Genomic DNA, 22940 nt, shown 5'->3' with positions numbered 1-22940 from the left:
GGGGAGAGATTCCCTGCATGTTCAAAGGAATTTTTGCTCAGGTGTAGGTTGTTCTGTGGTAATATGGAAAATTCTAAAGAGTAAGGTCAGGCACCCCCAAACTTCGGCCCTCCAGATGTTTTGGACTAGAATTCCCATCATCCCCAACCACTGGTCCTGTTAGCTAGGGATGATGGGAGTTGTAGGCCAAAACATCTGGAGGGTCGCAGTTTGGGGATGCCTGAGTTAGGTTATTGGATGGTTTGTTTCAAAATATCTCTACCCTGTCTTTCTGATTTCTGCCACCAAGGTAGCTTACAATACAAATCATTTAGACAATAAAATCCTCATTAGCAATATTAAAACATAAAATGATAACTAAATAGCACCATTAGAAGAGGTAACAATAAAATCAAATGCAATGGAAAATAAGTTGGTTTTAATTATGTTAACCCCACACTCAATCTAATAAGGCACGCAGAACAGCATACATAATGTTTTGGATCACTAATCTTTTGAGACCCATGGGTACGTTTGGCATTTTGAGCAACTGCCGTGATAGCTTCTCCCACCCCCCACTTGAATGAATATATAAATTATTTGTGTTTCCATGGAGGTTGGGTAAAAGATGGATCCAATAGAATTAAAACAGGTTCACTTGAATATACATGATTTTACACAGGGCCCTCATCACCATCAAATTAAAGCTCACATTAGTAGACTACACTGTAAAAAAAACCCCACAGATTCACTGCTTGCTAGCACCACTAAAACATGGATAATTGTGGTTTTTAGATAAGATGACAATAAACCAATGGCAAACTAAAAATGCATATATAAATACAGAGGTGACCTGTGGTTTGAGAGAATTCTTTGTAAAATTATGAGGCCTATCTGAGCCTTGAGAAGCACACAGAGCTAAAAGAGGAAGTGGCAAATAGTATTGCTTACCCTACTTCCTCTGGCACCTTTTTGTGCTTTGAAAGGAAAAAGTAACCACCCTTGCCACCTCATCATAAAGAGGCTGGTGAATGCAGGAGGCACTGAGGTTTTGTGGGCACCAGGAAAGTACTCAAGGATGCATGGTGCCCGCAGGCACCATTTTGCAATCCCAACCTAAGGTGAATTAAGAGCAGTGGCATACCTTTAAGAGCAGTAAAACGTGTGTGGTATTTAAATAGCCCATCTGGAGAGGTGCGGATGCTGACAGTTGCCTTGCTGGCTCCTCCTCATGTTCACAGGGAAGTTGGTTGTAATGGTGTCTGTGACAGAAGGGAGATAATAATAATAACAATATTTATTTATACATACATACATACATACATACATACATACATACATACCCGACCCAACCCATCTGGCTGGGTTTCCCCAGCCACTTTGGGCGACTTCCAACAAAAATTAAAAATACATTAAAATGTCACACATTAAAAGCTTCTCTAAACAAGGCTGCCTTCGGGTGTCTTCTAAATGTCAGGTAGTTGTTTATCTCTTTGACAGGGAGGGCGTTCCACAGGGCGGGTGCCACTACCGAGAAGGCCCTCTGCCTGGTTCCCTGTAGCTTTGCTTCTCGCAGTGAGGGAACCGCCAGAAGGCCCTCAGCACTGGACCTCAGTGTCCGGGCAGAAGATGGGGGTGCAGACGAGGCCGTTTAGGGCTTGAAAGATCAGCACCAACACTTTGAATTGTGCTCGGAAACATACTAGGAGCCAATGTAGGTCTTTCAGGACCAGTGTTATATGGTCTCAGCCGCAGCTCCCAGTCACCAGTCTAGCTGTTGCATTCTGGATTAGTTGTAGATGGTGAAGCAGCAGCTGTGAAGATGGCCCTGACAGTCTCCCTGACATATTTTGCTCACAGGGTGATTAGGTTTAGTTGGCACAGTTGAATATAGTTAGGGAGGTTATTTACAGGGTATTCTGAAAATGAGGTATTGTTGCAATAAAAGGGTCCTATTTCTACCCTGTTTCTCATATTTTAAGACATTCCCATAAAATAAGCCATAGCAGGATTTTTAAGCATTCAAGGAATATAAGCCATACCCCAAAAATAAGACATAGTGATAGGCACAGCAGCAATGCCGGCCGCAGCAGGAGGAGGAGGAAAAAAATAAGACATCCCTTGAAAGTAAGCCATAGTGTGTTTTTTTGAGGAAAAATAAATATAAGACATGTCTTATAATATGAGAAACACGGTATCCATATGCACCAACCTAGTACCCAAAGGCAGAGGCACTAGAGCACTCAGACAAATTAAGTTTTAAGCTCTAGCAGATTCATGCAAGAATACTGTCCTTCAGATACCTCAGCCACTGAAAACTTTATACAGTCATACCTTGGAAGTCGAACGGAATCTGTTCCGGAAGTCCGTTCAATTTCCAAAATGTTTGAAAACCAAAGTGTGGCTGCAGCAAATCGGAAGCCGCAGAAACCCCATTGGACGTTTGGCTTCCGAAAGAACATTAAAAAACCGGAACAGTCACTTCTGGGTTTTGATTGTTTGGGAGCCAAAACGTTAGAGAACTAGGCTGTTCGACATACCATACAAGGTACGACTACGTTAAAAAAACAGCTTTCAGAATTGCATCCAGTAATGAATTGGGGGCTTGTGAAAGATCTTGAAATGCCAGCAAATCATGATCATCGTGGCAGGACCTCATTTATGACACCACAGCATTCTGAACCAAACAAAATTTCTGAATAGACAGTTTTCCCTTCTCAGTACTCTCTTGGATGTAGGCACAAGATCAACTAATGCAAAAGTGCACGGGATCTTTTATTTTTGCCTCAAGCAGTTTCCCAATTGTGGGTTTATTACTAAGAAATATGCCATGCTATTTTTTTTTAAGGGGTAAAACCAGAATGTTGCAATTGGTATTGTTTCCGTTGTTTATAAGTAACCTCTTTAAAGCTGTGAAAATTTGTGTTGCGGATATTAGTATGAGAAGTACGTACAACTCTTGTCTGAATGCAATACAATACAATGCAATACAATACAATACATTACAATACTCTCGTGATTTGGATATATGCTGTTGGACCTTATTTATTTCTGGAGTTTATATCAAAACTTTTTGTTCTCATAATCTGAAATGGTACTAGGCCATTCTTGTCTTCTACTCTCTCTTTTCTAGGACCGATAGTTGCAAACTAGGGATAAGTGTGACAAGGAGGAAATGGCATATTTGGTAATGTGTCATTGGACTTCTTTGGGAGAGGGAGGGAGAATGATTCTTACATAGGCTTCTTCCAAACATGTTCATATTTTATATTTAGGAATTCTGTAGAGGCTGAGGGCCTTAGCTCCGTGGCAGAGAACATCTTTTGCCAGGTTCAGTTCCTGGCATCTCTTGATAGGACTGGAAAAGACTCCTGTTGGAAATTTATGGAGAGCCACTACTAGTGAGTTTTAAGTACTAAAATAAACAGGCCTATGGTTTGACTTGATATAAGGCAGCTTCCTATGTTTCTGTTGGGTAGGGTATGTGCTCTTGGAGATTGCATGTGCAGAGAAAGTTCGGTTCCTGAATGGAAATGCCCTTGGGTTTTTTGGTTTGTTTGTTTGTTTTAATAAGTCTCTTGCACCTTCCTCAATAAAGTGGTCACGACAGGGCTGCTTTTTAAAGAAAGAGGAAAAGCTCTCTTGAAATGCGGACATCTACTCAGATCTTCCATGGAATACCTGTTTTCCACCTGCTTTAGGAAGGCCAAAAAGGTCATGGGGATTTCTCAATTAGTAGTTCATATTTTGCAGGTTGTGTAATGTTCTAAAAGAGTAAGTGATTTCAGAGCTGAACAGCTGTAAATTGGGGGGATGAGATAGAGTCTTGGAGGATAAGGCTATCAGTGGCAATGTAAAATTTCCCAGAATTTTGATGGGAATTGGCTTTTTTTTCAGGGGGCATGAAACTTTTGGGGGAAATGGGAAAATATGCAAAACTTTCCTTTTTCAGCACACTTTACAAATGGAAAGTCACTTCGTTACTTTCAGAACTTAAAATGCATAACTTGGTTTGCCATAAAATTAACTTGTTTGTTAACATATAAAAGTATGGTTTATTCAGATGATAAATACGTTCTTAACAAATGCTAAGGGGGGACATGGTTTCAAATCTCAGCTCACCCAGGAAGCTCATTGGTTAGTCACTTTTTCTCTCAGCTTACCCTTTGCTTTGGGGTTTTTTTGGGGGGGGGGGATTAGAACAAAGTGCAGGAGTGGACCATGAGAAAACGTTATTAACAGAGATCTGTAATGATATACAAGCTTCATAAATACAACTTGTCTCGCATTATCAGTCTTTCCATGCAGTGTGCAGCCTTGTACAGTTCTCAGAGTGTTCAAGGCCTCGCAAGTTCCCAGTGTGAACAGTGTGAGCAAGATTCCTCTGCAGGGTGTATTGGTGTCTCTGCAGGTGCTTCAGTGTGAGAAGACTTCCACAGCGTCAGGGCACCAAGTTGCTGTGGTGCTGTAGTTCACTATACCCTCCAGGGAGTGTCTTGGAAGATAGTTCATGTTCCTCAGGCCCAGCAGTAGCTCCTGTGCAGAGCAAAAAGATGGGGAAATAGCTGAACACTCAGTGTGCCAGTAACAAATTCTTATTCACAAGACCCCACCTGGCTCATTGTGTAATGTTGCTGTTCTTACATTGGTGGCAGAACTTGGCAGCGTCATTGCTGCTGTTGAGTAGTTTCTGCTTTTCTAGCCCTTTTCTATTTGCTGGTGGCAAATCAGGGTTGACCCAACATAAAGGCCCTTTTAAGGGTTCCAGTGTGGCCTGAGGCATTCCTGCATCATTTTGTAAAAATGTGTAAACCCATCCATCTTCAGGGCCAGGAAGCTGGTGCATAATAATAAGCAAAGGGGAAGGCCCTTGCAAGGCTGCTGTTGCATGTCACAGTCAGGAATTACATGTGTACACATTGGGACCCTGAAAATCACCTGTTGGTGGGTGGTTATAATTAGGTTTGGAGGAAGTCCATCCTTTGAGTTCAATCCTCATCTCTGACAGGCTTGTTCTAACCAATGTGGTGAAGTTAATCTTAGAACAGGAGCTGTTAACCTTTTAGATCCAGGACGCAGATTCAGTTTCTGAATATCTGCTTGCCTACTTTCTTTTTCTCCCTTTCTGATCTTTAAATAACAAATAAAATAAAATGGTGATGCTGCATACGCGTATATAACCAGGAGGTGGCTGCCAGTGATTCCAGTATATTAGGTGACCCTTCAGATCCTTGATTGACAGATTTGCTTTTGAGTGGTGTTCGTTTCATGGAGTGAGGGAAGTGAATTGTGTTGCAACTGGATATCTGAATTAAAAGATGCCAGTTTCTCTAATTTTTCTTTCCTTTTTGTTGTAGGAATATATTAAAGGAATTTGTGAACCTGAACTAGAAGAGAGGGAGCATTATCCCAAAGACATGCACTGTATTTTTGTAGGAGCCCAGAGCCTCTTCTTGAACTGCCTTATTCAGGGGACCTGTGCTGATATTACTGTTGTGGAAATAGGGACCCTGAACATTAAGGGTGCTGCTGAACCTGTGGTCATGGCCAGAAGCCACGTTCAACAGTTTGTGAGTCTCTTCAGAAACAACACAAGTCTGCTGAACAGCAGAGAGCCAGAAGTGAAAAAACAGTTCAAACAACTTGTTGAAGCCCATGCGGATAAATATACAATGGACTTGTTGATCTTACCAAGCTCACTGAAGAGAGAACTACTTAGCCTTGCACAGAGCGAAAGCCAGAAAGCAGAAGGTAAAAGTGTAGACCCTGCCAATTTTGATGGGACTCCAGAACTTCTTCCCAATGAAATACAGAAACTGTCCGCAGTGAACAGCGACTGCAGAACAGGTCACGAGGAAGCAAGAAACAATGCAGGTACCCCAGTCACTGAGTTAGCAAAGCAAATGGACACTCTCTTCCCTGATGCTCCAGAAAGACATTTCTTACCTATAAATGGACTGAATTCCTTAGAGACATCTGCATGCAAAGAGAGGCAGTCATGTAAAAGGAGGTCATCAGATGCTGAGGAAAGGCTACCAAAGAAACAGTTTTCTTTAGAAAACAATGTAGTAGTGGTTGATCTGGTCACTGATGAAAGCAGCGAGATGGATGGTCCGGGTTTGAACACTAAAGAAGGCGATGAGATAAGTGAGGAAATGGAATACAACATTTTGGTGAACTTCTTCAAAAGCATGGGCTACTCACAACAGATTGTGGAGAAGGTGATTGGAGACCTCGGACAGTTGGCTGAGCCTCTACTGCTTTTGGAAGAAATTGAAAGAGAGAGCAGAAAGGTCCCTGAAGAGAAAGACCAGGTTGATCACCTACATTGGACTGCTGGGACTTGGGCAGAGAAAGATAAAGGTAGCTCTAGCAGCAAAGGCCAGCGGGACCGAGGTCTGAAATTACAGCTGCCAAAGAATGCAGAACAAAACATGACCTCTGCTCCACGAGCACAGTGCAAGGTTGAAGGCAAACCGCATATATCAAACAGTGAAAACCAGACTCCTCTTTCTGGAAGCCAAAATCCACAATACAAAGGCTGCAGTAAAGCAGTCTCAAACTATTATTATGAACAGTCTCGTATTTCCCAAACAAATGATATAGAAAGTGACGGTCATGTGAATGCTTGTGATAGTATGCAAAGGGTAGTGAAAGGCAGGAAACCGAAAGAGCCCAGCTTGGTAGCAAGGGGTGGCTTGGAGACTCCACACCCACCAGTTGAGAAAGAAACTATGGTTCTTCAGGCATGTCCAGACCCCTCATCTGCGAAGCATGATCAGCATGGACGGTGTAATCCTTTGCAGCTTGGAGCCAGGCAGTTCCCACCCCCAAAACCAAATCATCTCCTAGAGCCTCTGCCAATGACTGCCCCTTCCTCAGAAAGGAGAAAAGGAGGGTCATACAGTCATCATGCTGACCCTCCAGTCACTGGGGTTCAGAGGTTTAAAGAATCTTTGAAAACACCATACAAGCTGGAATTGAAAAATGAGCCAGGGAGAGACCACTTAAAGTACATAGTAATAGATGGCAGCAATGTTGCAATTGCGTGAGTATTGATGACTGTTGGGTTTCAGTAGCATTTCAGAGTGAAACCAGATGTGGGAGGGGGGCGGAATTACAAAAGGTGTGTGTGTTTAGAGCATGCATCCCCAAACTTCGGCCCTCCAGATGTTTTGGGCTACAATTCCCATCTTCTCCGACCAAACTGGTCCTGTTAGCTAGGGATCATGGGGGTTGTAGGTCAAAACATCTGGAGGGCTGCAGTTTGGGGATGCCTGGTTTAGAGCGAGGGTGGGGTGGGAAAGGAGATTTCACCAGGAATAGCATAGCTTTTCCTGGTGAGAGGTGTGTGCAATTTAGATCAGTCTCTATTCTCTCCTTTTGACATGTTGGACCATTTAAATGTTCTGTACCAATGAATAATATCCAGATATCTAAAGAAAACCTCTTGTTTTGTATGCCAATAGTTACATGAAGCTTGGCCAATGAGATGGCCAGACATTAATTTATTAACTAGAAAAGCATTGGCAATATAACCAAAAGTTCCCTCAGCGTGTGCCAGTCTGGATTATCCTGTTTGATTTCTGAGCAAGCCAGCTGTAGCACTTCAGCTGTCACTCGTGCTTTCTTTATGGTTTCTTTATGGTACCCTGTTTTGGAGTTGCCTCTTTTCACAACCATCAGGCATGCTTAAGCTTCACTGGGGAACATACTGCAGGTTCAAATCATCCCACTTGTGTGAATGAAAGCTACATAATGATTGAGATTGTTCCTTGTGCTTCATATATGTTAGCTTAGTCATCCTTACAACAGCACTATGAGGAAGGTCATAATTTTATTAGTCACAGCTCAGGTGAGGGTGTGAGTAGGTTGCTGAGGCCACCCAGTAAGTTCACCTTTGAAACAAGATTTGCACTGGGGACTTCCAAGCAAACAGCTTACATTCATTGTTGCTATGCTTCATGGGCTCTGTCATATTTGTGATACGTGTTCGTATTTCTGAAGCTTTCTGATTAACCTCTGAAAAGTCACCATCTCTCAGCCTTACCTACATAAAGACTTCCTTGTAGGAGGGGTGGAATCCAGTAGCAGGGTAAATATAAATTGTCAGACTATTTGTCTTTTGTAAAAAGTGTGAAGAGGAAGGGTTATCGGTGGCATTTTAGACAAGGCTGGGAAAACCTGAAATGTTTGTGGCCAGCGTTTTAGAGCTGGATTTCTTTTGGGTTTTTTTTTTTACATGTTACATTTATTTAAGGCCCCATATGATAAGGGCTGTCTTACAATTGAGAGCCCTTCTCCACATTGCTTGCTTCAAGATTTTGGGGGGATTTTGAGCAAGACACCTTCAGTTGCCAACTGTTAAACAAGACGAGGCAGAAAATTCCCCCTCAGTGTTCTCACCTTTCTAGCTGTCCTGTGCAAAGTGAGGATTGCTGTGTGAATGAAAGAGTGGGCACTATTGGTCTTGGGGCTTGACAGATACCCTCTGCTGCTCTTAGGGATCTTCGACCTTGAATTGCTGAGTCTACTGTCATTCGCTTGCCTTTCATGACCTTGAGTTCTAGTCTTACAGGAGAGGAAGAATATACTGTCTCCACCTCAACGCATGCCATCCTATAGCAGCTTCTTTTGTAGTATGGAGCCTTCTTCCTCTTACCCGTAGTATAGAGCCTACACAGGTGCTAGAGTAGTAATGAACTAAAGGCATGAACTAAAACTAAGCACTCCAAGAAATGCCAACAATAGTCTATAATAATAAAATCAAGATCATGTACACACTTGCCCCATGCTCTTAAAACTAGGGTTGTTACCCAGTTAAAGACATATTAATTAGATGGGTTTTAGTTGATAGGTGGATTCAATTTCCGTTCGGCTAGTAAAAATAATAATAATTCTAAAAACAATGCATGTATAGATGATGCATGCATGTGTCATGGACACCGCCTTAGAGGCATTCCATTTTGTTCAATGGAAATTTGGGAATACTTCTTTTGTTTATGGTTGGCAGTTTTTATAAGTACTTGCATTCAATAATATATGTTGTCATTTTTTTAAAGAGTCTTGTAGCGCCCTAAAGACTAGCAAATTGATGGTGGCATAAGCTTCCATATTATCCTGAGTTATATAGATACATGCAGAAGCTGCTGCTTAACAAATTAGGACACATTCCTGGTCTAATTTAATCAAAATATTGCAGCACTGACTTAAAACACTCGTAAGATCTAATTTCCTCTTCTACTGTATCCCTCTTTCTATAACTGACTTTAGAACAGGTTATTGCAGGACAGTTTTGTTTTGTTTGTAAATCATAGCAGTGGGGATTTGCTTGCCTACCAAAACACAGAATGTAAATAATCTTTAGTTAACACTGGAGAGAGCCTCTTTTAGGTTCACTATAACAGTTGCTCCAAATTTGGACCCAAATCATTGGCTATTGAAACAAATAGAAGTTACACAACACCACACTTACACTGTTGGGCAAACCTATTTCTTTTGATTGTGCTGGCACAAGGAAACGATACTGCAGAATTATTATCATTTACTGTGTTGTATTTATATCCCGCCCTACCTCCCCCAAGGGGCTCCTTTTTAACAATAGGATCCCTTTCAGTTTAATTACAGAGTTAAAATTAAAACTAAGCCATGCAGTAACTCCAAAATTAAGAACCTATGAGCAGCTTAACAGAGATCAGATCTAGCTGCTAACTTGCAGCCCAAAAGCTTCCTGAAAGAAAGAGAGGTATTGACTCCTTCTCCAGAAAACCTCACCAGACCTTTTACATCCAGACTAACAGGCAGGTACCGTTTTTCTCATAAAATAAGACGTACCTATAAAATAAGCCATGGCAGGATTTTCATGCGTTGGAAAAATATAAGACGTACCCCGAAAATAAGCCGCAGTGCTAGGCGCAGTTCTGGAGGGCGCCAAGGAAGAGGAAGAGGCCTGTTGGGTTGGGGCCCGGAACTGCTGCTGCCCCGCCAAAACACCCAGCAGCGTGCACCGCGTGGAGCCCCGAGCCAGCGGGACCCAGCTGAAGCGCCAACAAAGCACCCAGCAGCGCCACGCAGAGCGCCCCGAGCCGCAGCAGAAGGAGGAGGATTCAAAGTGCTACAGAGCATTGCTGGGTCCCGCTGGCTCGGGGCGCTCCGCGTGGCGCTACTGGGTGCTTTCTCGGCGCTTCAGCGGGGCGCGCTGCTGGGTCCCGCTGGCTCGGGGCTCCATGCGGCGCGCACTGCGGGCCCCGCTGAAGCACTGACAAAGCTACCCATTGCATGAATATATGTGTAAACCCCCCCAAAAAAAATAACCCCTCTGATTGTTGAATTTCCTTGGGGGAAGGAAGTTTTGAGTAGAGAAATTCTGGGTGTACATGCTTAATCCTGTCTATACCTTCAACTCCAAATTGTTTTCCCAACCCAAGCTGCCTTTCCTCATTCCAGAGAACTTCCAGAGGCTTGTTTCTTCATTCCAGGGATTCATTTGGAAAGAACCAAGCAAATACTTGGAACATGAGAGAGAGGAGAAATTAAGTACCCTATTCCTCCCCCAGTTATTTTTTTCCCCTTTTACAAATCCCTCTCCCATTGAAAGAAAAACATTTTCTGGGAGTTTTCTTCCTCTCTGAGAAGAAATATAAATCATATTCTTCTAAATGAATTTTCAAGTGGCAAAAGCCCTTTTCTGGCATTCCACATCTAAGTAGAATAAATACACATTGGGGACTAGTGTGCGGGCTCGGCCTCGCCATGGCTAGTCAGATTGCCCTTCACAAGGTGGAGGATGAAGTTCAGAAGTTGGGAGTTCTCTGGCCTCTCGTTGAGAAGAGTAGGCTTTGCATTTCAGAGGATCACCCTCCACCTCATGGAAAGCACCTGGAACCGCAATGGGGAGAGCAAAGCTTGCACACTTGTCTCTGCTGCTCTGCTTTTGTAATGAAGATGATGCTGTGGATTTATCCTGCTGTATAGGAGAAGCAATGGTTCGGATTTTGTTACACGTATCATCTGTTGTTAGGCCTTTAGATCAGGGCCTCTCTGGATGATCTCCACCTTAGGAAGAGGACCATAGTATTCCTCAGGTCTGTAGTTAGAAACGTGCTGAGGAAGCCGGATAGTGGAGGTATTGTAGAACAGACGAAACCTAAATACAGGTAGCCCAATATGTTTAAATCTATAATAAATACCAATATAGACTAGAGCAGGCATCCCCAAACTGCGGCCCTCCAGATGTTTTGGCCTACAACTCCCATGATCCCTAGCTAACAGGACTAGTGGTCGGGGAGGATGGGAATTGTAGTCCAAAACATCTGGAGGGCTGAAGTTTGGGGATGCCTGGACTAGAGTTTGTAAAAGGAAACGAAAAGGAAGGAATCAATACTTGTCTGTTATTCCAAGGTCCCTGTAGTAATCGGCTAGAACAAATTTACTTGTTAGTGTGTAATTGGGTAGACTTTTGCCTCCATGTTTTCTGGACTAGAAAAGAGGTTGGAGCCATAGGGCTATATCTGGGGGCAAGGCCAGTGGCTTGGATGGACATGTCCTTCTGTCCAGTCAATCAAACTGTCCACTGCCAATGATGTGGAGCTTCCCTTTCAGCCCACCAAAGTGGCAGACATCCTTTTCTTCTCCCCCTCTACCTCGCCTCCTCCCGCACCCCCCCCCCCCGCCCCGCTTGCTGCTGTGCAGGGCTGCAAATGGGGCCATGGCCCTGCCCCTCCACAAAACCCTGCTGGGTAGTAGTGGCCATGGTTTGTATTGCAGGGACAAGACTCAAATGAAATTAGTTGACCTAAGTTCATCGTGATTGAGTAGATTCATTGAGATCAATGGAAATAGTACACCCATAGTTGAAAGACAAGTATTCAGGCAGGGCCTGGGTTAACCCTGAAGGGCCAGGTTTCTCAGGGGTTACATCCATGGTGCTCTCCTTCATTCCCTACAAAGATCAAGACCATCTCCCTGAATTGTGCACAGGAGCATACTGATAAGTGTAAATTTGTCAGGGTGGTGTGGAATAGTTGATGAGATATTAACACCACCAAGTTCACTATCCAAAAAACTAAAGGGCCAAGTTAGGGTAGTCAATATGGGGGTCTCCCAGTGTTGTTGGATTCCAGCTCCCACAATCCTTGGGCATGCTGGCTAGGGCTGATGGGAGTTAGAGTCGGCTGGCCACTCTTGGACTAAATTAGGTAGCCTGTGTGCTGCCTGCACATGTTGCCAAGGCTGTAGTGCCTCACCATACTGCTTTTTAAGCTGAACATGGGAAGCAATTTTCAGTTGTGATACTGCAGGGAGGGGGCAGTCTATAATATGGAGGTGTGGAAAATGCACCATTGTGAAATCACTGGACTCCAGAATAAACTGTTATTACTTGGGGGGGGGAGGGGTGTATTAAAAATCCGCTGATGTGAACAATTTATCAGTTCTTCAGAAAGCTCAGAAAATAGTGACGTGAAATGAAAGTCACAACTATGATTCATCTTAAATTCCAGTTTTTGACCAGACTGGGACTAATGGGGAAGGGTATGCAAATAGTTGACACTGTGTAATAATTCTTTGCATCATGTTTTAACTGTGAACTTATTAAAGGAAGTGTGTGGCCTTCATTGGGTATTTTGAGACTTTTGCAATGATCACTGAAAGGTGGATATCATGCAAAGTGTAAACCAAGCAAAGTTATGGTGTGGTTTTGCCTCTGCCATTAGCTCATGATTTATTTTTTCCAGAATTATATATCTATCTATATATAGTGAGGTGATTATTTGCACCCTAAATTTCTGTTTATTTATCCTTCTCCCATATGCACATAAATAGAATAAACACCCATCTAGTGGACCCCTCCTGTAATTCAGGATATAGAGAAGTCAGTGGCTGGTAGCCAGACAATTAGGATCTGCAACAAAATGTTGCAGTGTAGTGTCAGGGTGTCAGCATGCCATGCTATCTCCCTTATTTTTCCTTTTCACCTCTCAACACCGAGTCCACATTCCATGTCCCCGATCATGCTTGGTTCTTGGTGGACTGTTCTTCAGATTCCTGCTTTAGAAATATAATAATAAAAACTTTATTTGGCTGTATTTCTGCAGACCTTGGTGCTCCCCCACGTCTGCTGAATCTCTTTGCAGGGAGTCATGCTATTTTGGCTACATATGGACCCACGCTTGGTGAATGAGCTTGGTATTAATCCTTGAGATAATTATGGCTAGAAGTTACTTCCAGGTTAAAAGGGCCACTGATTATCACTTGCTGGGGAGCAACATTGCCTCATTCTCCTGTGGACTTCATGGGGCATCTGATTGGCCACTGCATGTCCCGGAAAGCTGAACTAGATTGGACTTGCTTGCCCTTATGGTCTTTGAATGTGGAGGGGTAGGCTTGAGGCTGGTAAAGTGTAGAAAATTCTGTTCCAAAAAGTTATGATTAAAATGTTGGGTGTTGGTATGTCAGTCATGACCCTTCATCCAGTCCTCCTTTCCCGTCATACCTTACCAATCCTCCAACCCACCTAGCATGAGTTGCAACTCCTGCTGAGAAGCAACAGGCAGCCCTGTCTGAAGACAGATATTTTCTGTTGCAACTCTGCATTGATTGGGCTCATTTTGCTACATCCAGGACAGAGATATAGTTAAGTGCTCCTTTGCAGTGGCATGTTGATTTGTAAGGGGTCAGGCCTGAAGTACTGTCTCTTACAGAATTTCTGAAGGCAGCCTCCTCTGTGGATTGATCATTTGGGCTCACATAATTTCTCCCATTGCATGAGTGTGCCCTGGTGCATGGTTTGGAAATTATACCTGAGTGAATCTTCCAGGGTTTTTTCCCAAGGGGGAAAGAGGAAATAAAAGAAATACGTAGGTGGTGGCAGGTGCTCTTCTTTGGGCTGTCTAGCAAGACGCTTCATATATTGCTGCAAAGTGCACATGACAGCGACTTTGAAGTTTCAGTGCACTCTTTTCTTAGACTGCATCCACACTGGACATTTCCAGCACATGACTTCGCCCAATGAGACCTAGGAAGTGGGCATGTGCTTTCAATGGATGGAGTGTATGCAACCTTAGTTTGGCATAATGACCTTCAGCCTTCCCAGTTCCAAAGCCCACATTTAATCCCAAAGTACAACATGGGGCCTGTTTTGCCGTTTCTTTCTCTATATCTTGACCTGGCCTTGGGCAAGCTTCTCTTTCTCTCACCTAATCTGCCCCCTTGTTGTGTGCTGACTGAGCCTCGAGATTGTAACTAGCCTTGAAGCATACCAGGAAGGAAGTCTAAATAAACAGAACTACCAAGAGTGAAGCACGTACAGCTGGTTTATTTTGTTCCTCCCAGTTCCTAAGCTTGCAGTCCCTCTTCTGTTGCAAGGACATGAGTGTGCAATAAACATTTTAACGAAGAGTTATGACAACCCTCTTAGAGATCTTGAAATGTTGTGATTGACTTATAAGGCTAAAACTACAAGATAATAGTCACGTGGGGTTTTTTTTTTCTTGTAAAACTTCCTTTTTTTAAAAAAAAACTGCTGCTCAGGCTGCAATCTCTAATGCAAGGTTGGTGTGTGTAGGGGGTGGTTTTGGACAGTTTTCCACCTCCAGAGCAATTTCTCTGGCTGCTGTTTGGCCCCATGGGAGGGGAAATCTTTTCTCTATGGGGCCAGAAGGAGCAGTGCAGGAGGGAAGGGGGTTGCTGTTGCAAGTAAGTTGTTCAGTTTTGTCCACAAGGAAGTAAATAAGATGGTGGGAATGAGACACCAACGGGCCTGTGGGAACCCTGCTTTAAAAACCTTGAAGTAAGATAATACAGGAGAAAACAACTCTGTTTTTATGTAGCACAGAGCAGCATAACATAGTATTAGCTTTGCCTAGGGAGTATTAGCTTTGCCTAGGGAGCACAAACATGACTGGTTACATAAGCCTAAATGTTTCTCTGTCACAGGTTAGTGGCAGCAGGACAAACAAGGGGAGGAGAAAAAATATTAAGGGACAAGACAAGTAGAAAAGGGGGCAGTTTTCTATGGCTCTTTTGAGCTTTCCCATGTAGCTTCTGCAGCAGGGAGCCTTTTCTACTCATGGAGGTTTCTTGCGTGATCAAGGACCTTGGAAGATGGTTCTCCTTAATCGCATGGGAAGCCTTCATGAAAATGCAGAAGCAAGACGTGGTGATCGGTGGAGGGGCAGGCCCACAGGATTTTTCTACTTATGTTTCCCAACTTTGATATAAATGACTTTGCTATATCGTCCTTCCAGCATCCAAATTCTATAAACCTTTAGATTGGCTACCCCCCAAAAAAAAAAAAAATATGTGAGGAGTACCGTTGGTGGATTGCATCATTTGATTTGTACAAACAGTTCACTTCTTATCTTTACATGCTTTTTCATCTTGTATGTTTAGCTGTTGATTTCTTGTAAAGCAGACTCTGATGATTATCAAACATTACTCTGCTCTTTCCTTTCCTTTCTGCAGCCATGGTCTACAGAAGATCTTCTCATGTCGAGGAATTGCAATTGCTGTTGATCACTTTTGGAAACGTGGCCACAGAAAGATCACTGTGTTTGTCCCACAGTGGCGAACAAGGAGAGATTCTAACATCACAGGTAAAAGATCTAATGGGATTGTGCTTGCTTTGGAGTTTCGAAATTCCCATCTCCTGTGTTGGATTTTTATGTACTGTACAAAATGACACTACTGGGAGTAAGCTGGTACCTAGTAAACAAATTTGGATTTGTTTAATTTTATATATAAGATGGCACATCTTCCTAACATTCTGTCCTATATGAGCATGACTAAGAAACTGGATTCTGGGTAGGTTGTACAAATGAATGAATGGGGCTGTACCATTTTAGTGAGGAGCCCCAAGGGCTTGCTGTTCTTTCAGGCCCCCCCCCCTCATTTATTTATTTATCATTTATTTATTTATCCCTCCCCTCCCCCCCATCCCCAGCTCAGGGATAACAAAACAGACCTTTGTAAAAGTTAATATAATGGGCACTCTTTGAATGCTCTGATTCACTTGATATAATAGTACATTGCAATAGTTACTTTTCTGCCAAAATGAAATCCTGCACAAAACATCTGTTCTTTCTAAAGTTTTTTTCAATGTGTTCTTTTTTGTTTTTGTTTTAATAGAACAGCATTTCTTAACCCAGCTCCAGGATGTTGGTATTTTGGCACTCACCCCTGCAAGGGTTGTATTTGGAGCCAGGATTGCATCTCATGATGACAGGTAAAAAGAGTTTGTGTACCTGATGGACAGTTATGCGGCTCCTAGTTCTTCTCAAGAGGAGCCATTTATTGAGTTGGGAAATGGGATACACATCTGTTTTGTCCTGTTAACATATTATTCTGTGTTGCTTTTAAGATAGCATACCTTTGTGAGATGTGTTCCACTTAATACAAGTCTCCAGGTTCTGAATGTGAATGTATGAAGAAGCTATTCTAGGGACTTCTTCATACTAAGAGTGGGTTCTGCCACTGAGCTGCGGGCCTTCACCAATCCACTTGACCATCTCAGTTTTGTTACCTCTTTTTCCTTCATATGCAGATCAAGCTGAAGTGTTGAACAGCCACACGTCATTCATGTACATCCGATTCAGCTCACCGTCAAGGAAAACTGTGTAGTGTAGACTTGCCCTGTTGTTCTGCAGACTAAGCATTGTCCCTGTGTGTGTCCAGTTCTAAGTTGGTGCAAAATGTTGCTGATCACCCTCTTTATTATTTTTTTAAATGTTTGAGTTATTTCATACATGATGCATTTGCATTATTTAGAAACCTTTTCTGGAACACATTCATTGTTATCTTGCCTTAATTCAAGAATTAATAATGAATTTAATTATAAACCTATAGCCCAAGTTTCCTAATGGATATAACGCCTGGAGCAGGATCCAAAGACCTACTTTGCATATCATTTAGTCCCAAGACTTCTGTGAAACAACAGACGCGTGGTTATTTTGTATGCTGGCCAGATTAGGTTTAGGCAACCCCAGAACAATATATGGTCTGCAGCACTCTAATAGTAGTAGTAGTAGTAGTAGTAGTAGTAGTAGTAGTAATACCATCATCCTCATTTCCCATCCAGGCCCTGGCAATACCCAGACCTGTTTAGCTTTAGTAAGGTGGCCAAATCAGCCGCATAGGAAGCACAGCAGCTGCTTTCCTGTGCGACTTCCAGCCAGTCACAAAACCAGGATTACTCAATCCACAGTAGCACATGGCTGCTTTGTTGCCCAGAAACTTATTCAGTGCTAGGATGCTGATTCTCCCAACAAATCTTGTTGTAGGTTTTTGCTACATCTCGCTGAAAAGACTGGAGGAGTTATTGTCACCAATGATAATCTCAGAGAATTTGTGGATGAGTCCACATCCTGGAGGGAGATTATTCAAAAGAGGTAATGTGTTAATTTTGTTTAGTTACAAAAATGTGCAGCGGGCAGGTGGACAAGTGATCGGTTATGTAAGGGGGAGGGCTTACAGAGAACAGCCCCCCCCTCATCCGAAGTAGCTCGTCTCCCAGCAGTCATGAGAGCGAAGGGTCTGATGGAGGGAGTCAGGAAATGGAAAGGGAGTGCCAGGGCTCTGGCAACATCCAAGAGCCCCTGCTCCATAGGCAGGGAGAGAGGGAGGGGGAAAGAGAGGACAGGAATCAGTCAGACCGGAGACCCTTCCCCCCGACGCCGGAATTGAGGAGGAGGAAAGGGAGGCGCTTCTCAGTTCCGAGGCTTTTATGTTGGTCTAGAACGCGGAGGGGGGCAGTGCAGGAATCTGACTCGAGCGAGTAGACATGAAACCAGCAGTTCGTTACACTGTAAATAATGTGCACTAATAAAAGCTTATGAAAGACAAGCATGTGGAAGGTTGTTACTCAAGAGTAGTCACAACAACCCTGACAGGTTACAATATTTTTTTGGGGGGGGGACTGATAAGGTTGCTTTGGCTTAATCACTTAATTTAGATAGTCTTTTGATTTTGCCAGAGATGGGGAACCTTGTAGCCCTATAGTTGTTATTGGGCTCTAGACTTCCAACACCCATTATCCCCAGCAAGCACGATGGGAGTTGTAGTGTGGCAACACCCTGAGAAGCCCTGCTCCTGTTTTATGTTGAGGTGGTTGGTGTTCCCTATCCAATTCTGCATCTTTCTTTCTCAGCTTTGGTTTTGGTTTTGGGGCACAGGGCAATTGAATTTCCAATCATCTCTCTACCATGGCTGGAACATAAATTCCCTGGTGGCAAAAGTACTATCAGCACACATTAACCATCTTTATAACCTGAGAGAGCTCATACTTAGTGAGCCACTTCCAGATAGAGCAGAGGGAAGCTTGGCCAGCGTCTCACAGGCAAACTCCTGAAATCACTCTGAGACTGTGAATTGCACTATTACCATATATCTTTGCAATACAATGTGGAACAGGTGATTGGGAAAGGACCCAATTCAATAAAGCAGGGTTTGAACTAAAGCTCTCCTAGGATTAGAACTGCAGTGGATTTCTGTGAGGGGAAGACCTCTGCTCAAGATCCTGGAGAATTGCTGCCAGTTAGAGTATAGCAGCCTTCCCCAACTTGGTGCCCTCCAGATGTTGTTAGGCTACAACTTCCATCATCCCTATCAGCCATGGTGGCTAGGGCTTATGTGCTTGGATTCCAGTTGTCTGGAGAGCATCAGATTAGGGAAGGGTAAAGAATGGAGGACTAGGTAAACCTATGGTCTTATCAGGTTTAGGACTGTTTCATGATTTGATAGTGTCCTGCCAGAGAGCCCTCCCCCCCAAAGAACACCAGCTGTAAGTTTGTATAGTGTGTGAATGATGAGATTACTTCTGTCTATAACTCTGAATGTTACTTTCCTTCCTACTACTACTCCTCACTGCCTATTTTGGTGTTGCAGGCTGCTGCCGTACACTTTCGTTGGAGACTTCTTCATGGTTCCCGATGATCCTCTGGGACGAAATGGACCAGGAATAGAACGTTTCCTTCAGGAGGAAACCCGTTTCAGGTAGAGTACCTTGTGGGGCTTAAGGGAAAACAGATGCCACCATTGAAGCAAAGTCCTTCGTGCGACTGAGAAGGTCATGAGATGTAAATCACACCACATGAGACCTTAGATCAGAAGAAGCAGTGGTTTTGCAGGGGGAATTGCTTGTCGTCAGTTACCACAGCTATCTCTGTGTGGTGACGCCAAGTACGCTTGTATAGCATTGGATTGTAACACCGAGAAAAGGAAGGCAAGTGTTCTGGTAACATCCTTTGATGTTAGATTGTGGTGGGTCACATGACGACATTGGACACACTGCAGTTGGAGCTGTGAAGCACTTTCATGAATAGCTGGTCTGCTGTGTCAGCTGTTAGAAGATCTGCTGCTTGGTTGTGGTGGGCACATGGAAAGTGCTTTGTTACCTGCGTCCGGTCTGCATCTGGGAGGGGCTCAGTTCTTTGTCCTTTATCATGTAAAGCTTTGTTTGCTTAAAGGTCAGGTAAAAATGACTTGCATAAAATGTTGAATATATCAGCAAAGCAAGGTCTAATCAGAACTGCTGTTTCTATGCTATGGCACTTCAAAGGTTAGAAAGTTCTGTACAGTGGTGCCTTGCTTAATGAATGCCCTGCTTAACTAAATTTCCGCTTAACGAAAGGTTTTTTCTAGCGGAGGTTGCCTCGCTAGACGAATTCGTTTTACGAAAAATTCGTCTAGTGAATCGCGGTTTCCCATAGGAATGCATTGAAATTCAATTAATGCATTCCTATGGGCCAAAAAAAATCCAAAAGAAATCAATGCATTCCTATGGGATTAGCTAGACGAATTTTTCGTTATAAGAAAAGACCCGTGGAACGAATTAAATTCGTCTAGTGAGGCATCACTGTAATTGTATTGGTGACTTGTAAAAGTCCATCAAATGCAGAGGAATATTTTATTATGATTAATGTGTGCATCTTGCCTTATCACCAACCATATCAAGATTTGTCATTTTTTTTAAAAAAAAAAAGACAAATGTTGAAAGAGACAACTTGAAGTGTCAAATCAGTGTTACTTTCTATTGAAAGCAAAATAAATTACTGTGTCGTCCAGAGTTCTTTAACAAATTTAAACCTTAAATCAGGCTTCCTCAACCTCGGCTCTCCAGATGTTTTGAGACTACAATTCCCATCATCCCTGACCACTGGTCCTGCTAGCTAGGGATCACGGGAGTTGTAGACCAAAACATCTGGAGGGCAGAGGTTGAGGAAGCCTGCCTTAAATGGACAACTGTAGCATTTCACTTTCCTGTGAGTGTTCAAAGATTCTTCACATGTGGTTGTAATTCAACTAATTGGTTAAAATACTCATATTTCATACTGTTTTCCCATATGGAAGAGAAAGATGAGGAGATTTAGCTTGGGATGTAAAGATATGGAGAAAGGCAGGATAGAAAGATTCATGCTCTTTATTTCATCTCCGAGTTGCTGGGACTTTAATGCAAGGTCTTTTCTTGCAGCCCACCAACCAAACATATCCTGTACCCAGTCAGCCAAATCAATAGAATGTAATTGGGTGTGTGTATTACCCCCAATTTGAGACCCTGTTCCTTATATGAACAAGGTGAAACAATTTCTGTTGTGTCATAATAAAGAAATTTCACAAAGTATTATTTATTTAATATAAGATTAATAAAATTATTATTAAGCCCTGTATTGAGTTTTAATTCTTTTAATTTAAAATTGTATTGAGTTTTTAATTTTTTATTTTAGATATGTTGGAAGCCACACAGTGGCTGAGGAAACCCAGCCAGATGGGCTGGGTAATAATAATAATTAATTGACTGCTATTCCCCCAAAGCTCCCAGGATGGGTTAAAACATTCAAAACAGTTTTTAAAAACTTACAATCACAAAAATAAGGTGGGCCCTATAAATAAACAATTAAAAGTTTCAAAAGCCCAGGTTATAGAGGTGCACCTGCAGCATTCTCTGGAAGCTATATAATAAATGCCTCTGTGCTTTCTTCTGCACTTGTGTGCAGAAAGAGTTCCACAGATTAGGGACCACCCCAAAGGATGCCCTCGCCTTGGCCGCACACCCTCTGAAGAACTACCGAAAGGGCCTCCTCTGCTGATCTCAGCACCCGAGAGGGTCTATTTATGATCCTGCCGCAGAGGAGACAACCCTTTCCAAATGCATCTCATGAGACTCAGAATAATATGGTTATGGTGACTTCACCAATGAAAAAGAAGCTTGTAGGTTCCAAGGTTTGTTACGTAACGGTAGAACAGGAGGAGGGGATCTCAAGCCCAGGGCTAGAATGCACATCATGAGGGCCGAGAGGGTCTATTTATTAGATACTATGAACTTTTATCAAATGAAAGAGAAAATGCAAAGGTGCTAAATTGTAAATATATGAAACTATACAAGTGAATGTCAAAAGGCTGGCAAGACTATAAAGCCTAGCCAGCTATTTTTAAAGGCTGGATGTGGTGCCCCTCTTTGCAGAGTGTTTTAGAGCATCTTTCTTTTTAGACCCCATGGAAACATGGGAGATGTTGTTCTCTTGCCTTCCTAGTTTGAAGGCTCTGACACCAAATGTTATTTTTGTTCTCCAGAGGAGTTCCACCCCAATATGGCCATGCAAGTGGAGGCCCACCTCCTTTTGGGACATCGCATTTCCTGATGCAAACTAATGGTAGTGGACAGTTGCCAAAGAGCCCGTTACCTGGTGCCGTACCTGCCTTGACTATGTTTCCACCTGCACCTCATGCTAACCCAGCCCTCCCCCCGCATCCAAGATCTACTGCAGAAACAATCCACTTAAGAGAAGCCTTGAGAAAAATCTTCCCTACATCCGAGCAGAGGGAGAAGATAGAGGAGATACTTGCCCAGCATCCCCACATGAGGGACATGAATGCCTTGTCTGCGATGGTGCTTGATTTGGGCTGATACACATAACCGCAACGCTTTGGATTCTGCAGCTTGGATTGTAAAGATAAAGATGCATACGAGCTGGTGTTACGCCATCTGTGAATAGTCAAAACTTAATCCTTTTGTATAAAAAAAATTGTTAATATTTGGATGATTCACTGATACCCCTTTTTTATTCATCTAAGTTATGTTGCTTTTACGAAATTGTATTGATGCATATTTTTTTAAAAAAAGAAATGTCTTTATTTCTGACTGGCTTGAAAATTGTTTACAAAACTTCCAAGTTATTTGGGAAATAAGTAGATCTGACAGCAGATCTAAGTTCTGCTTAAAATTGAATTAATGTTTGCAGGTTTCTTAATGGGCATTATTTCTTCTCTCATTGCCTGATTTAATAGGCAGAGGTGAATTTTCAGTGAGCAAATTATGGCCATTTCGTATATCCTGGTCATGCAAGTGCTGGAGGTCTCCATCTTAAGGCAAAATACTTTCCTGACTACTGCATGCAAGCCCTTGGCTTGCTATTGGCTGAGCTTTTACAATATCACACAGTCCAAATACAGGCTAATGGGGGTAGCTGTGCCAATGGAGCTTTTGGAGAATGCTCAGGAAGAACATGTTAGAATTTTGCCACTTCCTGAAAACCATTGTAGTCCAATTTAGTTTGCTAGCTTTTATTACAGTATGTGTTGTTTCTCAGTTTGGAAAAAAAAACATTGGAGGGAAACATTTCTTCCCAACTTCTTACAGTGGGCAATAAAAACAAATTGTTTTATGGCATTACCACTTGATATCAATGGAGTTGTTGTAGAGCATTTGTACCTGTAGGAAGCTTTTGAAGGTGGCTCTGCTCAAGCCAAGTGCTGCTCCTTCCTTTGTGAGAAGCTACAAGGTGCTTCAATGCTTGGGTTCACATGGTACTATTTGAACACTGATTTAGTGTGTTTGGGGTACAATATGCAACCACATCTTTGGCTTGACCTGAGAGAATATATCTGTGACCTCACGGCTGGAAAGAAAGTCACCTTCCACCTTAGAATGGGCCCTCACTGTAAAAATAGGGCATCTACAGCAGGGTTGG

At 42.8% G+C, this 22940-nt stretch overlaps 1 protein-coding gene across 1 annotated transcript in view; it reads left to right on the top strand.

The window, feature by feature from the left end:
* The window catches only part of N4BP1 (NEDD4 binding protein 1), a 30062-nt gene extending 7423 nt beyond the window's left edge, over positions 1-22639 (top strand). Inside the window, exons 2-7 of the mRNA XM_035118789.3 lie at positions 5337-7027; positions 15442-15572; positions 16105-16201; positions 17256-17363; positions 18859-18966; positions 21544-22639. Of these exons, the coding sequence (XP_034974680.1) occupies positions 5337-7027; positions 15442-15572; positions 16105-16201; positions 17256-17363; positions 18859-18966; positions 21544-21877 (2469 nt within the window). The 3' untranslated portion in view covers positions 21878-22639. The remainder of the gene's footprint in view (positions 1-5336; positions 7028-15441; positions 15573-16104; positions 16202-17255; positions 17364-18858; positions 18967-21543) is intronic.
* Positions 22640-22940: the final 301 nt, after the last annotated feature.

This window comes from Zootoca vivipara, chromosome 6 (assembly GCF_965207765.1).
Source record: "Zootoca vivipara chromosome 6, rZooViv2.hap1.1, whole genome shotgun sequence".
NCBI classification, from domain to species: domain Eukaryota; kingdom Metazoa; phylum Chordata; class Lepidosauria; order Squamata; family Lacertidae; genus Zootoca; species Zootoca vivipara.
The sequence above is the reverse complement of the archived record's forward strand: the minus strand, read 5'-3'. Positions and strand labels throughout refer to the sequence as shown.